Here is an 18,479-nt window from a genome sequence, read left to right as displayed (position 1 = left end):
GAATGGCTGCACAAAGTTGATTTACTAAAGGCAAATAGGCAGTTTGTCCTTCGTTTAGTGAATGAAGGGATGCTCTGCTGACTTCCATCACCCAATCATGTTCAAGTTTTCCTTCACATGATTCCTTAGAAAGTGAAGTTTCACCACATTCACTAAGCTAAGGGAAACATCCCCTGCAAAGTGCAAATTCCCTTGCAAAGTGAACTGCCTATTTGCCTTTAGTAAATCAACCCCAAAGTCTGAAACAGCTTGTTCTGCAGGCTCTCTTTATAAAACCCTAATGTTCTGGGAATCCTGTGCCATGACTTCAACTTGTATTCAATGTTTATTCGTAAAATACAGATTTTATACCCATAATAGAAAAAACTGATATACAACCGTTTAAAAATGTTTAATCTTAAACATTAAAATATAATTGTGGTTTCCTTCCTATAATTTCCTTTAAAAAAGTACAATTTAAAAAAATGACTTTTAAAACACATTAAAACACATTTTCTAAAACCTCTTATTGGTTTATTTGGGGTTTGGGTTTGAAGTAATAAACCCATGCTAAACAATTGCTCAGAGCCGACGTCCATGTAAACATAATTAGCAGCTCTAAATATACCAAGTACCCAGGGCTTGGAAATGAAAGCTTATGAAGCTGGAGGAAATCCTTTGAATTCTCAGGCACTTGTTTGGTGCTTTGTCAAGGTTAATGGCACTTGTAGTAGTTGAGATGTTGTTTGCCCTTCACACAGGATGCTCCATTTGTTAACAAGTTCTAGAACTCATTAACCCCTGGCAATGATGCTCAGGGTAACAATACCCAGAAGAGCGTTTAGCATTTATAATTAACCCGTTCCACTAATGGTTGCATCCTTTCTAAAGACGTGCTTGTGTAATCGTTGTTTTGCTGTTCGGAGGGGTAATGTTTGTGTATTCCTGCTTGATGAGCTGAAAGATGGTAATTGCACTCTTGCAACAAGGGTTTTATTGGTGCCGGTTACAATGTGAGTCTTTAGCTGTAAATATATATTGGAAGTTATGAAATGAAACACTATTTCTACCGCTGCTTTGAATTTTAATCCAGGGCTTCAATTACCAAACTTTAATTTTATGGTTTTCTACAAGATGGACATTAGATTAAACTCGTAACTTTAGAAAAGCTTGTGCATGTGTAGATAAGAAAGCATTATATTTTATGCTGGAATGCGTAGGCAAAAAAAAAAAATCCAACTATCAGCAGTCAAGGCCACAACAAGAACGAGACAAGAAAGATAGGCCTTCCTACCAAAGTGATAGATAGGCTTTGTACCATACCATGCTGCAGCCAAAACTGCAAATTGTATGGATGCAGTTTTGGTTTAAAGAGGACTTTCCTGCATTTAACCACTTGAAGACCAGGGTGTTTAACCCCCTTCCTACCCAGGCCATTTTTCTGTATTCAGTGCTGAGGTAATTTGACTGACATTTACTCAGTCATGCAATAACGTATCAAAAAACAATTATATAATTTTTTGGAGACACACAGAGCTTTCTTTTAGGTGATATTTATTCACCACTGGGTTTTTTTTATTACGCTATGAAACATTTATTATTACCCAATTGTTTGGTAAATAAATAGATACCAAACATGTCAAGCTTTAAAATTGTGTGCACCCATAAAAGTGCAAAAAGCTACATACCCAAATTTGCCCACAGGCGACACTTGAAAAGCTTTTTACCACTCATCAGTTTAGTGTTAACAGTGATTGATGGCCCTAGAATTATTGCTTGTACTCCAACATTTGCAATGATATGTAACATGTGCGGTGTAGTCATCATTGATGCACGTAGGTGCAACCAAAGCTTGTTTGTGTTTGTATGCATGTGTACTTAGTGGTAGGGAGCTTTAAAAAAAATGCTTTTTGATTTTTTTTTTTATATGTGACTTTTATTTTTGAACTTGCTACAGCAGCCGGAGAAATGATGGGCTGAATATAGAAGTGATGTAATAAACATCATTTCCACATTCAGTGATCGGGCGGGAGATCAGCGAATGAATGTGTACTGATGTCCCTCCGATCTCAGTGCAGAGACCTGCCATGCCAGGCCTGGGACCGACATGGCAGGTGTCTGCACTGAGATCGGACCTAGGGGGTTGCACACTTCTCGCACCTTACAAGCGATCTATAGCCGCCCAAATGCTTGTATACAGTATAACAGCCATCAACGGCTGTAAATGATGGTCACATTTTCCACTCTGCATACAAGCAGGACAGGACATTACAAAATGGCCACCTGCTGTTAAGAGTCCGCTGTCCGGCTGTTTAATTACAACGACTGGACGGCAAGTTGTTAAAATACTTGTTCATCAATTTGTTGTATGCACATTATGCAATTTATATTATATTATTATACTTTTCTTTTTTTTTTTGTAATGGCTGTAAGCATGGCTGTGAAATTGATTTTTCCCAGCTACATCTTTTTTCAGACACAGGCCTACCATACTTAAGCTCTACTTATTCACTATACTTAAAAGTGTTGTGAATCAATGCAGTGGTGTCAGAGAAAGGGAATGAAAGAAGGGATGATCAGTAGCCTAGAGGGACCCTGTTGCTTGTATAAAAAAATTGCCCCCAGTAAAATAATAAGTTGTATACGTACCTGTGTGGCAAGTGAGATTTTCTCCCTTTTGTGGAGTTCTCTGCGTTGCTGTTCTCTGATACTATTAGGTATGTCAGATAGCGTGTTCCTCGCTGATCACTGCGGTTCCTACTGCCAGCCAATACATCTCTACAGAATGGGGATGCTGGTTACTGTACAGGAAGACTGTGAGTGGGCTCTAACCTTTTCCCTGCTATAGTGCTTTTTGTCCAGCTAGGGTCCTGTAGATGTTCTCAGGCACGTAGCTACTAAAGGATAACAAGCAGGAAGACATTTGCCATTTTATGGCCACACTAACTTTGATCGTAGCCGTACTTAAGTGCAATATTTGACTTTGGGTAGTCTTGTGGCTGGCTGCAACCAGGTATTTTGAGATTTATTTAGCTTTTATTTTTTTGGAAAGGAAATGAATATTTGTCTGGAGGTTTAGAGACACTGCAAAAGTCCTGCTATTCCTAGTTAGAAACATTTTAGAAGAAATAGATATAAATCAAAAATTAAGCTAAATGTGATTAACTTTCTGTTGCATGCTCTGAATATCATTAGGTTCACTGATTGATTTTATTTCTTGTCTGAAGTTGTTTTTAAGGCGATATGATCATCATTTTTCTTTTTATAGCTTGTTCAATGCTGAAAGATGAGTTTTCAGATACAGTGTTTCATAGCATCGTTTCATGCTGGGTTAAAGAATCTTGACATACTCAACATCCAGCTTAATATAAAAGGACAAATTAATGGCATCTGGACTTCAAAAAATGCCAAAGGGCAGATGACTCCATAGCGTTTCAGCCTTATGTGTCTTTTTAGATGAAATCAAAGAAGTGTCTGTTGCTGAGAAAATGCAGCGATAATTAATAGTGAACCATTCGCCTCCACATGGGAAGGGTAATCTTTTTGGGCAGGTAGCCCTTTTATGGAAATAGAAATTTTATGACAAGCCGATACAGAAATCATTAAATCAATATAAAACAAAGCAGAGGTTTCTGATCTTAAGAAAAATCTGTATATAGATGGCATCGACTGAGCTGCTAAAATCTGAAAATATAATTTTGTATCAATTCTGCATGAATTTTGGTAACAGGAAAGGTGATGATATGCAAAGTAGCAGGAGTTGTAAAGTGACACTAAACTCCGGAGTTAAATCTTAAAAATGCATTCAAGTCATTTAACTATTAACAGACATGTATCTGTATTTGTGTATCACTCAGCTGTAGATCCTCAAATCATCTCTGAATTGGTGCTGCACTGTCCTTCCTTCTGGAGGGTGACTACTTTTGTTCCCCATGGTCCTTGTGTGTGTTGTAAAGTAGTCACCGCTCCAAGTTTGCTCCTGTGATGGACTACAACCTCAATACAAATAAGGAAATTAAATGTGAGCTGTGAGCTGGTAGCTCTGTTATAAAATAGAACAGTGTATGTCCAGCTTTATTTTTATCAAAATCTTCCAATATTTGACAGTCTTACCTGTCAGTCCTATAAAAAATGTATTCATTTTTAAATTTTTCTTAGAATGTTGTTTATGATGTGCAACTTTTACACTAAAAATATTTTTTTTTAAATTACATTAAAAAAAACAACAGTAAGCTCCCAAAAAAAAATAAAATTAAAAAAAATAGTGCAGTGTTCCATTTTTTAAAATATGTAACCTGTAAAACAGATGTAAATGGTTACATTTAACATTTTATTAGACAAGACCCCTAAAATGTAAGCTTTATTCAGTAGGTAATGTTGTAGAGTTTCTACATTGACTATGAATTGACTACTTAAAGGAGAACTATGAGGTGAGTGATTTCCACTCATCCTCATAGTTAGAGCCGACCTGAGACAAAGAAGCTGTCACAGGTCGGCTCTATAGATCGGGAAGTGGCTGTCGCTCGCTCACTTTCCGATCATCTCCCTGCAGAGAGCAGTGACTGTCAGTCACCGCTCCCCGCAGGGATTCTCTCCTCTCCGATCTTCCAGCGCTGAGTGGAAAAACAGACAGGGGAGGGGGCTGGAATAGCTGAGTCTGCCTCTAGATAGGCAGAGCCAGCTGTCTCTCACGCAGATCGGTGGATCCAGACAGTAAAATCACGATCAATCCCGGTTGCAGCACTCTCAGTATATTGCAGGCAATAGCTCGCTGTTGTAACACTCGCCCCTGCAAGGGTTGATTACCCCTATGGATCTCAACTGCGGATAATGTAGCTACGTATGAGGACGGGTATCAGATTGCAGCTACCCCTCGTATGCCTTATATTTGACAGAGGCGAGGAGGGAGCTGCTTCCCATCACACCCCGTATTTCAGGAAGGATGGCACAAACGGTTCTGAGTAGGTAAGTATAGGCTGGTTAATATGACAATATCAGCCTGAGCCCCTAGAGGGCAGCAATTTTCACCCACACAAGTTTATAGTCAATATGGCAACAGCAATTTAGTACACAGCTAGCTTGAAGAAGTTCACAGCAGCTAATGGCATCAGATTCAACTATGGTAACAGCAGCTAACACATAGGCAGAGTAAATTTGAGGTATCAGTTAGTTAGGAGTCCTATAGCTATATCACTCTATAGCCCAGGGTACTTGCGGTTGTGATAGCTGTCTCCAGAGGGGCTGTAGTCAGGTTGGATCAGTCCACCGATCAAGGGTCCAATGAGGCAAGTGGGAAGCTGCAATCGACAGTAGGACGCCGATCAACTAGCGAGCAGCTGCTTTATGCCGAGCGCTCGCTCGAGAGGGGGCGGAGTCCCGTGGTGCGCCTGTGCACAACGTAGACTGCCCTGGCGAGAGAGGCGGCGGAGACCCGTGGTGCGCCCACCAGGGTACGTATGTTCGGCGGAGACCCGTGGTGCGCCCACCAGGGTACGTATGTTACAGCTATATACTGAGCTTTGGATCACGGGAGGAGGTTAGTATATGTCCTCCGTTATCCTAAAGATAAATATGGTTAAAAACACTTACCCCATAGTTCTCTTTTAAGGTCACAGTGTCTGTGAAGGTTCTCATTCATCCAGGTCATGGTATATTTGTAAGAAATAAATTAAGGCAACTGGACTTGCTATATTTTTCTTGAAGACGTTTCACTGGTCATCCAACCAGCTTTCTCAATTCAGAAAGCTAGTCTGAATTGAGAAAGCTAGTTGGATGACCAGTGAAACGTCTTCAAGAAACATACAGCAAGTCCAGTTGCCTTTTTACAAATTAAGGGCACAGTATTGATTCTGTGGGGTTGATTTACTTAAGGCAAATAGGCTGTTCACTTTTCAAGGGAATTTTTACCATGCCAGGGAATTTGTACTTAGCTTAGTGAATGTGGTGAAATGTTACTTTGCAAAGGATACACAATGTGCAAGAAAAAAAAAAAGAAAACAGCTTTTTTGTTGCACATGATTAGATGATGGAAGAGCAGGAGAGCATAGCCTCATTCACTAAGATAAGGCAAATTCCCTTGCAAAATGAAAAGTCCATTTGCCTTTAGTAAATCAACCCCAGTGTGTTAAAGCCTTTCCTGAGATATAACTCATACAGCGCTAAACAGGGACATATTAACATACATGAGCTACAAATAAATTCTAATCCTCAACCTAACATTCCTTGGGATGCATTGCTTACATCCAGGGCCGTATTTAATACTGATTGGACCCTGGGCAAACAATCTCTTGGGCCCCCCCGGCCCTAACAGCAGCATACGGAAGAGGTGGGGGCAACACCAGTGGCGGACCTAAGGAACAAAGGGCCCTGGTGCAAGATTTTTGCCTGGGCGACTGCCCCTTTTGCCCTGCGTTAAAGACGGCCCTGCTTACATCTGTCTCATCAAAGCAAAAAAGGATTTGATTTTGTGAATGGATAGATAAATCTGCAATTCTCCCATGGTGTGATTAAAATGAAAATCCTTTTAAATTCTGTACAGTATATTTGTGTGTATTATTCTTGTGCACAAGTCTCTTTCCATTAGCTTATGAAAGGAAAATATCACACTATGAATTGATATTTGCATTTAGAAAAAAGTTTCTGAATGCATATACAGTATGTGCCTTGCATTTTATATTTACAGTACCGTCTTAGAATGTGAAAGAATCTTTTGGTATGCAAGAAACCTATATAAAGTTGAAATGCAAATATGTCACTATGTTTGGCTGTAGAGGAGTGGCAGGGGGTGACTGGGAGTCCAGCAGCAGTGTGTGTAATCTTGGTCTCACTGAGCCCTGTCTCTGGCCACAAGCGAGGTCTGTATATTACAGAAGAGCTTATGATGCTACATTGGCTCTATTATATGTAATGAGTCCAATTTATATTAATACAGGATTCATTTCATGCACTAATTCCGTTTTTTAATTTGTCCTTTCTAGAGTTCAGGTTTTCTAGGAGTTATAGGCTTACACATTTCAGGGGTGTACTGCTGTATGTAATTTGTAGTATATATATTAGACATGTGCGATTCGTTTCGGAAATTCGGACGAATTTTCGGAAATTCGGACGTTCGGATGTATCCGAATTCCGAATTACAGACATAACGAATGCAAACGAATCCCAATTTCCATTTCCGAAATTCGGTAGCGGTAGTTCGAACGTTTGTTTCGTTTTCTGTTCTTATTCATTTCTTATTCGTTTCGTTCGTTGGAGCAAAGTGACATTAGAGAAGGAGAGAAATATTTTTTTCCCCTCAAATGTCACTTTGCTGCAAACGAACGAAACGAATAAGAAACGAATAAGAACAGAAAACGAAACGAACGTTCGAACTACCGCTACCGAATTTCGTCCGAATCCGAATTCCGAATCCGAATTGACTTTCACACCCGAATCCCGAAAAACGAAATAACACAAATCCGAATTTAAAACGAAACGAAACTAAACGAATTTTTTGGCAGTGCATACGTCTGCCTTTACCCGCACCTTTACACAGCTTCAACTCTTCTGGGAACTTGTCCACAAGGTTTAGGAGTGTATCTATGGGAATGTTTGACCATTCTTCCAGAAGCGCATTTGTGAGGTCAGGTACTGATGTTGGACGAGAAGGCCTGGCTCACAGTCTCCACTCTAATTCATTCCAAAGGTGTTCTATCAGGTTGAGGTCAGGACTCTATGCAGGACAGTCAAGTTCCTCCAGCCCAAACCCGCTCATCCATGGCTTTATGGACGTTGCTTTGTGCACTGGAGCACAGTCATGTTGGAACAGGAAGGGGCCATCCCCAAACTGTTCCCACAAAGTTGGGAGCATGAAATTGTCCAAAATGTTCTGGCATGCTGATACCTTAAGAGTTCCCTTCACTGGAACTAAGGGGCCAAGCCCAACCCCACATCATAACCCCCCCTCCACCAAACTTTACACTTGGCACAATGCAGTCAGGCAAGTACTGTTCTCCCAGCAACCGCCAAACCCAGACACATCCATCGGATTGCCAGACAGAGAAGCGTAATTCATCACTCCAGAGAACACGTCTCCACTTCTCTAGAGTCCAGTGGCGGTGTGCTTTACCCCACTGACTCTGGCCCTTTGCATTGCACTTGGTGATGTAAGGCTTGGGTGCAGCTGCTCAGCCATGGAAATCCCGTTCCAATTAGTTCTCTACGCTCTGTTGTTGTGCCAATCTGAAGGCCACACGAAGTTTGGAGGTCTGTAGCTGTTGACAGTTGGCAACTTCTGCGCACTGTTCGCTTCAGCATGTGCTGACCCCGCTCTGTCATTTTACATGGCCTACCACTTTGTGACTGAGTTGCTGTTGTTCCCAGTTGTTCTCAGATGTGCACACCTGTGCAATCATCAGGTGCTGGTCAATGCTAAACCCTGGACCCAGGACTGGAGCTTTCTACCCTCCTGAATCACTTTGAAATCTCCCGGTTCCCACATCCCAAGCAGAATCCAGAAAATCCGGAAAGAACTGAAAAGCCAGCTCTTTCCCTGTTAAAAACCTTGCTTCCTGATACCTCTCAGCACCTCTGGCTGAGAGTCCTGGGTGATAACACCAAATTTCACAGAGAGAGAGAGAGTTCTTCCTGTGTTTTTCTATTGATTGCATGTTTCACCTTTTCAGTAGGTGCATTGGTTGAACAAATGCCCCATGCACCTCTTATGTATGCAAAGAAAGGAAAATTACACCTTTCTAATCCTGAGAGACATTGGATAAATTCCCAAATCAACATCCTGTCTGACATCTGCTTGCTATGACAAAAATTAAAGTAGACCCATTAGTAACTCTACAAGTCTACATGAAAACATTCCTTACACGTCACAATATCCAGCAAACAATCTCTTCCTTTTATCATTATAAAGCAGATTCTGTGCTCCAGGCAATGATTAGCCTAGGCTGAGATGATGTTATAGGTTCAGTAAAGTCAAGAGGAAACACTTCCTTAGTAAACAGTTGTCCACAGAGCGTGATGATGTCATAAAGAGGTGCAGCATTTAAACGGCGGACTAAGGCAAGTAAAAAAAAAACACCTACTTTTTAAAGAAAAAATTGGGGATGAATGGGAGATGGGGTAGTAAGTTTGCCTGGATATGGCCTTTAAATTTTAAATCTAGAAAAGCAATTACATTATTGCGTACATTTGACAATTAGAATCTTACCATAAACCAATTTGAAGAGTGCTTTTGTGAAAGGAGGAAGTTGAGGAGGTTTATAACAAGAGTTTTTCTTTAACATCAAGCTTAGTCACAAGAACAACAAGTAACAGATTGTATTGTATGAAAGATATTTGAATACAAATGGGAACTTGCAAAATAACAGACACTTTTTTTCCAGGGTAGCAGTTCTTCCAGATGGGAGCTTACGGATTTTAAACGCTTCTAAATCAGATGAAGGAAAATATACATGCCGAGGGGAGAACGTGTTTGGCTCGGCGGAAATCACAACAGTTGTGTCTGTTACAGGTATTGTGACTTATTACATATAAAACATACCATGCATGAAAATATACACCCCAAGCCCTCTAGTATGATCTATGTTGCCCAGTAAGTGAAGTGAGTTATATAAAATCTTAGTGCATGTTATATTCTAGTGTAAAGATCATGGTCTGCCCCCTTCTGTGCTTTTTTTGGAACTGAAAAGACAGAACGTTTTCAGATTTCCCAGTAGTCTGGTCATGCGATGTGTGATGTCAACAAACTGTCTCCTCCCCTGAGGTTTCTTGAGAATTCAACAAGGAAATCAAATCAAAACAGGATCAGTGAATCTTGAAGTTTTTACCTGAATGTGGGCCTATCTGTAGAATTACGCAATTTAGCAATTCAGGCAATTGTGATTTGGGAACATCTTGCAGCACATGTATATTTCCACATGTTTTATCATTTTAAAAAGGCTGCAGAATAACATTTTTCTGCCTGAAATCCAGTAAGCTCCTAACTTCCTGTTTCAGCTGACAGTTTCTTCCTCTGCTGCACTGAAATCCCAAGCAGTGTTGTTAGCAATTATCAATTCTCTACTGCTGGACTACAGGATACCCTCCACTCTCTTCACTTTCATAAGGGGGAGATAATATGTAGTCCAGCAGGGGAAACTCAAGCAGGGCTGATCTAATGGTTTAGGATTTTAGTGCAGCATAAGCAGTTTTGTCAGCTCACTACAGGAAGTTAGCAGCTCATTGAATTTGTGGAAGGATCAACATGTATTTGTATGTATGCATGCCTGTACTGCAGAGGTGTTCTGAATATGTTTTTTCCTGCCAAGGTGTACACTTTAAATATGTCTCCTGAATACAATTTTCTCAGGAAAGCCAAACATTATGTGCAGCCTTTGTTGGAATAAAAACAACAACAAAAGCACCTTTAGAAATGTTTAGTAAAAACAATTTATAAACAGATACTATTAGATAGATAGATCATTGCCGGTAGGGATGCACCGATACTGGTTTCGGTATCAGTGCTACGTATTTGGGCAAGTACTCATACTCGCCCAAATGCTCCGATGCCTAGCCCGATACCTGATCTTCCGGAATCCTGATTGGCCGGAAAGCTCCCTCATCACCCGGCTTCCAATCAGGAAGCCGGGCAGCATGTAATGACTCTCGACCAATCAGGAAGCTGAGCAATGAGTCATTACATGGCAGAAAAATTGTATATTCCCTGGAGCTCCGATATACTATACAAATCTCTTTATGTGCATTTCTATAATTGGTCATCTAAGGTCATGCAACCAAGGTTTGATGAACAAAAAACAGGGGAGTGTTCCAAGTGAGGATCACAGAAAGTGGTTGCTTAAACAGACCGAGACCATTGAATCTTATAAAAATATAAACTTTATTATGTTTTACAAAACATCAATTATTTGCAACAACAATTGCGCAACAATCGCAAGTACGATCTGCCTATGCAACATAGGCAGATCGTACGTTTTTTTAAGTACCTTACAACCACCGCAAGACAAAAGTCTTGCGATGGTTGTAAGGTGTGTGCCCAGCCTTAGGCATTGGGATACGTGTTCAAATAGTTTTTCCAACTTGATCTATCTTGTCCATACTCCAAATCATCGTCTGTCAAGGGGATCAGCACTGATTACTATCAGGTGCTTTACCTGGGAGCATTCCCTCGTTTAGTGTCTGCAGGGATTGAGCTTGGTCGCAGTGTGTGTGGGGCCCATAGTATGAATGAATGTTTTGAGTGTCACGAACAACGTTGTTTTTTTATTGCATCAGTAAGAAGCGGAATTGTTGTTGCAAATAATTGATGTTTTGTAAAACATAATAAAGTTTATATTTTTATAAGATTCAATGGTCTCGGTCTGTTTAAGCAACCACTTTCTGTGATCCTCACTTGGAACACTCCCCTGTTTTTTGAGTCATTACATGGCACCCGGCTTCCTGATTGGCCAGAAAGCTGGCTCCATGCTTCCTCGTCACGTGGTGACGTGGAAGCATGGAGACGACTTCCCTGCTAATCGGGAAGCTGGATGGCAAGTCTTTATACGCCACCCAGCTTCCTTGCTAATCAAGAGGCCAGGTGACGAGTCTTTACAAGCTGCCTGGCTTCCTTAGTGGGACTGCCGGAATCGGTATTCGGTATCGGTGAATAATAAAAAAAAATATCGGTACTCATACTCGATACCTAAAAAGACCGGTATCGGTGCATTCCTAATTGCCGGCTTTTTATTCTTTGCATACCTTATTTTTCTTCCCCATTCTTCTCACAGTGGCCATTTTTACTAAGGGCAGATTAATCCATCCCCCTTTACTTCCTGGAACTCTGGCACATGTGACTAGGACATCATGTTCATCATCTCAGGGGAGGAAAATGCCTTTCCATGAGATTTCATGAAATTATAAATGAGATTTTGCAGCAATGCTCTGCTGATGTAACCTTACCAGAATGCAATGCTTGGGCACAGATTACATCATTTGTGCCAGAAGTGGACCAGGTAGTAGAAAAAAAAAGAAATTGTAAGTAAATTGAAAATATGTTTGTTTAACTAATGAATTTAAGAGGATTTCATATGAGCATGCAGAGCTTCATGCTGATGTGATTTTTTGTGAAAGAGGGTAAAGGTCCACTTTAATATCTTTCATATGTAATTTTATAAACTCGAAAAAGTGATTATTTACAGATATTGAGGGTCATTTCACTAAAATGTAGAAGTTATTATAACTGGATTTGGCATTTTATCTCATTATAATTCTCTCTACAAAAAGGTCGGTTCACAAACATAAATGTTGCTAAGGTGTGCAGTCATTCATTTCAGTAGCTAATCATTAAAGGTTTATTTCTTGCAAATCATTACGTTATCTTGTAAATTGTTATTTTATTACCCGCTCAAATGGCTCCCTTTCTGCTCCTCTCAAAAGACACCTATTGAAACTTACACATACAGTTTATCCCACCTGAAACTAACATCATTATTTAGGAATTATAACTCTGCTGATAATCTTTGTGAATTGACATTTACACTCAAATTACTGCAAAAATTGATACAATAATTTGTGTGTAGTAGATTTGTCGGAACTGTGTGAAGCCTTTACAAAATAATAAAAGAAACATAATTAAAGTGAGCAAATAATGCACTGTAATGAAAATCCTGCATGTTTATACTTTTATGAATTGTCTGTAATATTTTTTTATGTGATCATAGTGAAAGGTCCTCTTGCACATATCTAAGCATTCAAAATTGGCTTGAACTTCACTGGGAATCTTGTAGAATTAAAAAATAAGGCCACATAGGCAGTTCTATATTCTGGTAGGCATCAGTGCATTAAATGGTAATATTGTGGGTGAAGGCTAGTAAATTGAATGTACACTATATTGTCAAAAGTATTAGGATGCCTGCCTTTACACGCACATGAACTTTAATGGCATCCCAGTCTTAGTCCATAGGGTTCAATATTGAGTTGGCCCACCCTTTGCAGCTATAACAGCTTCATCTCTTCTGTGAAGGAGTCCACAAGGTTTAGGAGTGTGTCCAGGGCCGGCCTTAGGGGTGTGCGAGCAGTGCAGCCGCACAGGGCGCCATGGCAACAAGGGCGCCGTGCGGCCGACACAGCTTGTCCTGGGGGCGGCTTCTCTCCCCCTCACCGCTGGGCGCTGGCCATCCGATATGACAGCGCTCCCTCGTTACCAGCATTGTAGAGCAGCAAATAACTGGTCACGTAAAATGTATCTATGGGAGTAGCAAGGAAATATCACAGAACACCTGAATCCAATGATTTGGAGGGATGTCCCAATACTTTTGGTAATATAGTGTATCTAATGTGGATTAAAGCCCATTTCCACCTATGTAAGTGGTTAGCATTTATTGCGGTAATGTAGTGGAGCAGTGTTGATGTATATGTGTGTACATTTTCATGACTCACATTGCTGGCTTTTTAAAAAAAACATGTATGGACTTTTTAGTAGGCCTGAGTCTGACAAATTAAAAATTCCCTCCGTCGGAAACTGTGACACTGGGGTCAGATTGTAAAGCAGCTGACCCATGCCCTGTGGGTCATTGTAACAAGATCACAGCACACCAGCTCTGCCTTTGCAGGTCACAATACACTGTCTGGGGGGTAGGGTGGGTGGCGTATGAATAGAAATGAATGGAAGGAGAGAGCTCAGAGAGAGAGAGAGAGTGTTAATTTACACAGACTGCTTGCAGAGCACAGAGGCCGACATTTCAAATTGAGCCATGAGGAGATAAGAGGACAGCTAATGAAAAAAGTTTCTGTGTTCATATAGTACAGCATGTGCTTCATTGCTGGCATATGTTTTTTTTTTAAATACCTCTGCGAAGGTGGAAATGGGCTTTAAGGCACTCTCACTCTCTTCCTTTGACTATTAAGATGACATTGACACACACAAGACCCACCCAAATAACCCAGAAGTCAGCGCCAGTGCTAAAAAAAACGTTTCTGCTTCTACCGTGCCCTGGAGCCCTGAAGAAGGAAGTATCTTGATCCCCAAAATGTGTTGCCTGCAATTTTGTTGTTGTTGTTGCCATCAGTGTTAGCGTAAATTGAGTCTAACTATGAAGTTGTATGACTCTTTGTACAAGGCTCTCCTAAATCCCTGCACACTGCTATTTATTTGCTGATGAACCTGCAGATTTGAACACCTGAAAACGGGTTCAAGCCATCTAACTGCATCCACCCCACACACCAGAGAAAATTACATTTGAAAATGGTTTATATAACTGGTCAGGCATTCAGGTGTATTAGACTAAGTATATTGGACTAAGATTACATTTCAAATGTATTCTTTTCATTTAAATCCTTTTTAAAGTGACACAAAACTTAGAAGTCAAATCTTACAAATGCATTCAAGCACCTTAACTATTGATAAAAATTTATCTTATTTGTGTATCACTCGGCTTTACATCCGGAAATCATCTCTGAATTTGTGCTGACACTGTCCTTCCTTCTGGAGGGTGGCTACTTTTGTTCTGCTTCGTCCCTTTGTGTGCTGTAACGTAGTCACCGGTCCAAGCTCGCTTCCGCGATGGACTACAATCTCAATACATATTATTAACTAAACATGAGATTGTAATCCATCATGGGAGCGACCTTGGAGTGGTGAGTCGTGACTATTTACAACACACACAGGGACCATGGGGAAGACAAGTAGCCACCCTCCAGAAGGAAGGACAGTGACAGCACCAATCCAGAGATGATTTGAGGATTTGCAGCCGAGTGATACACAAATAAGATACATTTTTGTCAATAGTTAAGGTACTTGAATGCATATTTAAGGTTTAACTCCTGAGTTTAGTGTCACTTTAATATTATAAGAATAAAACACTAGACAGGTTTAAATATTTTTCTAGCTACTGTATTATAGGCATGCAGTTAATATATTTTCTGCACCCATTTGTTTCTATTTAGAACCAACAAAAATAGAGCTAACTCCAAAAAGAACAGAACTGACGGTCGGGGAGAGTGTTGTGCTCAGCTGCAAGGCCATTCATGATCCTCTACTAGATGTATCCTTCTTCTGGACCTTAAATGAGCAACCTGTGGACTTTGACAAAGATGATGGACATTTTGAAAATATTAGAGCTGTAAGTGGAGATTGTTGCTTTTGATATTTTATTATGTTGATTATTATTTTATTTTGGCCTGTCTTACCATCCTGCTTGTCCTGGTGTTGAACCTCTGGAAAGTGACACTAAACTCAGATAAGATACATTTTTGTCAATAGTTAAGGTACTTGAATGCATATTTAAGGTTTAACTCCTGAGTTTAGTGTCACTTTAATATTATAAGAATAAAACACTAGACAGGTTTAAATATTTTTCTAGCTACTGTATTATAGGCATGCAGTTAATATATTTTCTGCACCCATTTGTTTCTATTTAGAACCAACAAAAATAGAGCTAACTCCAAAAAGAACAGAACTGACGGTCGGGGAGAGTGTTGTGCTCAGCTGCAAGGCCATTCATGATCCTCTACTAGATGTATCCTTCTTCTGGACCTTAAATGAGCAACCTGTGGACTTTGACAAAGATGATGGACATTTTGAAAATATTAGAGCTGTAAGTGGAGATTGTTGCTTTTGATATTTTATTATGTTGATTATTATTTTATTTTGGCCTGTCTTACCATCCTGCTTGTCCTGGTGTTGAACCTCTGGAAAGTGACACTAAACTCAGAAGTTAAACCTTAAAAATGTATTAAAGTACATTAACTATTAGCAAAAATATACCTTATTTGTGTATCACTCGGCTGTGGATCCTCAAATCAATCCTCAAAGTGGTGACTACTTTACAACACACACAGGGACCATGGGGAACAAAAGTAGCCACCTTCCAGAAGGAAGGACAGTGTCACCACCAATTCAGAGATGATTTGATGATCTACAGCTGAGTGAGACACAAATAAATTACATTTTTGTTAATGATTCAGTTACTTGAATGCATTTGTAAGATTCCTGAGTTTAGTGCCATATGAAGTTTACACGTTTTGCTAAACATTGGTTCTGTCCAGATAAAGCTGGTAGATGTTTAAATGGTGTTGGTAGATAATCTCTTTAAATTAGTAAATTCAATTAGTGAGGGACAAATAAAGAGAATGTTGAAAATTTGAAGAAGCATGCACACATCTTAATAAGTAATGATGTTTCTTTTCAAACGTATATATCCAACTGATATTATAACTGGCTTTGACTAAGAACACACAAAGCACTCTGCTGAATCTCAAAGAGTTGACTCTGTTTGAATTGGATGTTGTGATGGTACGGTACTGAAAATACTTTACCATTTCAATGTAGACTGATAAAATATGAAATAAAGTATTTTTCTGCAATATATTTGTTTGGAGAAAAAAAAGCCAACACATTTTTCTTAATTTATCAGTCTATTCAGCAAGACATATAAATTGTTTGTTCTTCTTCTATATAGATTTTTTTGTTAAGTCTCTTTTCAAAAAGTCATCTAAATTATATATCTCTAGACTTGCAGTTTTACTTTATTGGCTTTCTTTTCAAGTATCTAAATGTATGCTATTATAAACTTTTTGCTGGTCTGTTTCTCAGCCAGCGGGGAGCTAAACAACTGTTGTGGGTGCTCTTTTTAAATCTCTGCATTTTTTATTTGCTAAAAGTGTAAAAAAAAAAAAAGAAACAGATAGAGTAGCAAAATTATGTTGAACCATGAATTAAGAAAAAAACTCCTCATTTTTTCTTTAATGGTTTACTTACAATGTTTTATTTATAATATACATAACAAATAACTGTTTCTTTCTGAATTTAAAGGAAACTTGTCATGATGTTATACTGCCAAAACTGAGAGTAGAAATAAAATGCAGACACCTAGATGCACAAAACTGAATATTTCTTCTTTCAGCTTTTTGGGGCTAACGTATTATGTGCTCATTTATGAGAAAGTCACTGACCCCACTCTGACCCCTCTCATTTCTGATTCTTTTGATCTATGGGGATAGGGGGAGCTTGAGTATAGACTCATGACTTTTTGCATTAACCATACTTCTCACATTTTTTTATTAAACTAACCTCTTTTTTAGATATTTGTTAAAAATTACATATGCAAATCACACAATTTATGTTTTAACATTTTGAGAGGGGTCCCAGTTTTTAAAGACATATGGCCATGCAGAGGGGGAGCCTACTCTACTTGCTTGTGGTCTTTCAGCCTTGGAGGCTATGTGGCCATGTTCCCAATAGGTTATTACTTGCCTTTGTGTAAGAATTCTTGCTAAACATGCTTACTTAGAGAAAATCGGATAAAGCAACATGTCCAGAGAGTAGTGATCGATGGCTCATTCTCTAAATGGACTAAGATGTACCCCAGGGCTCTGCCTCGGGGCCAGTTCTGCTCAACTTGTTTATTAATGATATTGAGGTTGGAATAAGGAGTTTAATTTCAGTGTTTGCTGACAATGGCAAATTATGCAGGGAAATATATTTGACACAATATGTGTCATCATTACAGGAAGACCTAGATAAAATAGGGGGATGGATGACTACATGGCAGATGAGGTTCATATATATGTAATTGGTAGCTAAAAATCTTAATTTTGTTAGTAAGTTGATCCAGGGATTGATCGTATACCTGGTATGAGTAGCAGAGCTGTTTTATCACAGCTACAAATCAGGCAGGCCCAAAACTGGAAAAAATAAGCCCACAGTTAACATTGCAAGGTGGAAAAGGGATCCAAGGAGCCAAAAGATTAAATGGTCAACAAGTACACTATATAGTGGTCCCTTATGTGATTGGGTTGCTGTGGGCTGGTAAGGATGGTTACATGCGTGGTCTGTAGGGAGGAGCGTAGCAAGTTCAGTTGGAGATCTGCAGATGCCAGAAGAACTTCCCACTTGACCTGTGCTCTGGAAAAAGCAGAAGTGATTGTACAGACCTCTTAGCAGCTGGTGAGTGGTTTGGGGTCTTTAAAGGTGACCAAATTGGTGGTGATAAAAAGAGGCTGGACATCCATCTACAGTACCGCATCCTCTGTTCAATGTGGTCAACTGGTAGTGACCAGGGTTTTATGGATCCGGATGTGTCTACAGTTAGTTTGAAGATTGTCCCTGAAGTGGTGTGATGCAAAATTGTTCGTAGGAACGGAACTCGGTCGTTAAGTGAGGAATACCTGTACTTGTATTTAAGGTTGGGAGACCTGGAGAGCTCCACCCAGGAGTCAGTGTGGTGGTCAGTGCAGCAGATTTGTGAAGCCTATGGTGAGGATTGGCACGTTATTGAGGTTGTCTGGGGGAACCAAACAGTGGCCCTGAAGATTGGGGCCGGAGCAGCAGTGCTGCAAGAGAGCACTATTAAACGACTGGGATACCGTGAGTGTATGGAAACATTCGGAGATTGGTGAGCCAATATATATATTCTGCTGAAGACAAGCTATTGTATGTTGAGCTTCCTTGAGTATCTGCTGTTGAAAGACCAATAAAGACTTTTCGTTAATGGAACGCTGTGCGAGTGCTCTGTGAGCTCCTATATATATATATA

The 18,479-nt window shown here is 39.8% G+C and overlaps 1 protein-coding gene across 1 annotated transcript in view; it reads left to right on the top strand.

The window, feature by feature from the left end:
* Window positions 1-18,479, top strand: part of CNTN5 (contactin 5) — a gene marked incomplete at its 3' end in the record, with an annotated part of 543,955 nt that overhangs the window by 415,580 nt on the left and 109,896 nt on the right. The window contains exons 12-13 of the mRNA XM_018552938.1: window positions 9,351-9,478; window positions 14,890-15,065. Of these exons, the coding sequence (XP_018408440.1) occupies window positions 9,351-9,478; window positions 14,890-15,065 (304 nt within the window). The remainder of the gene's footprint in view (window positions 1-9,350; window positions 9,479-14,889; window positions 15,066-18,479) is intronic.

The sequence above is a fragment of the Nanorana parkeri genome, unplaced genomic scaffold, assembly GCF_000935625.1.
Source record: "Nanorana parkeri isolate BGI_ZX_2015 unplaced genomic scaffold, ASM93562v1 scaffold102, whole genome shotgun sequence".
In the NCBI taxonomy this organism is placed as follows: domain Eukaryota; kingdom Metazoa; phylum Chordata; class Amphibia; order Anura; family Dicroglossidae; genus Nanorana; species Nanorana parkeri.
This window is presented reverse-complemented; position numbering and strand designations above follow the sequence as displayed.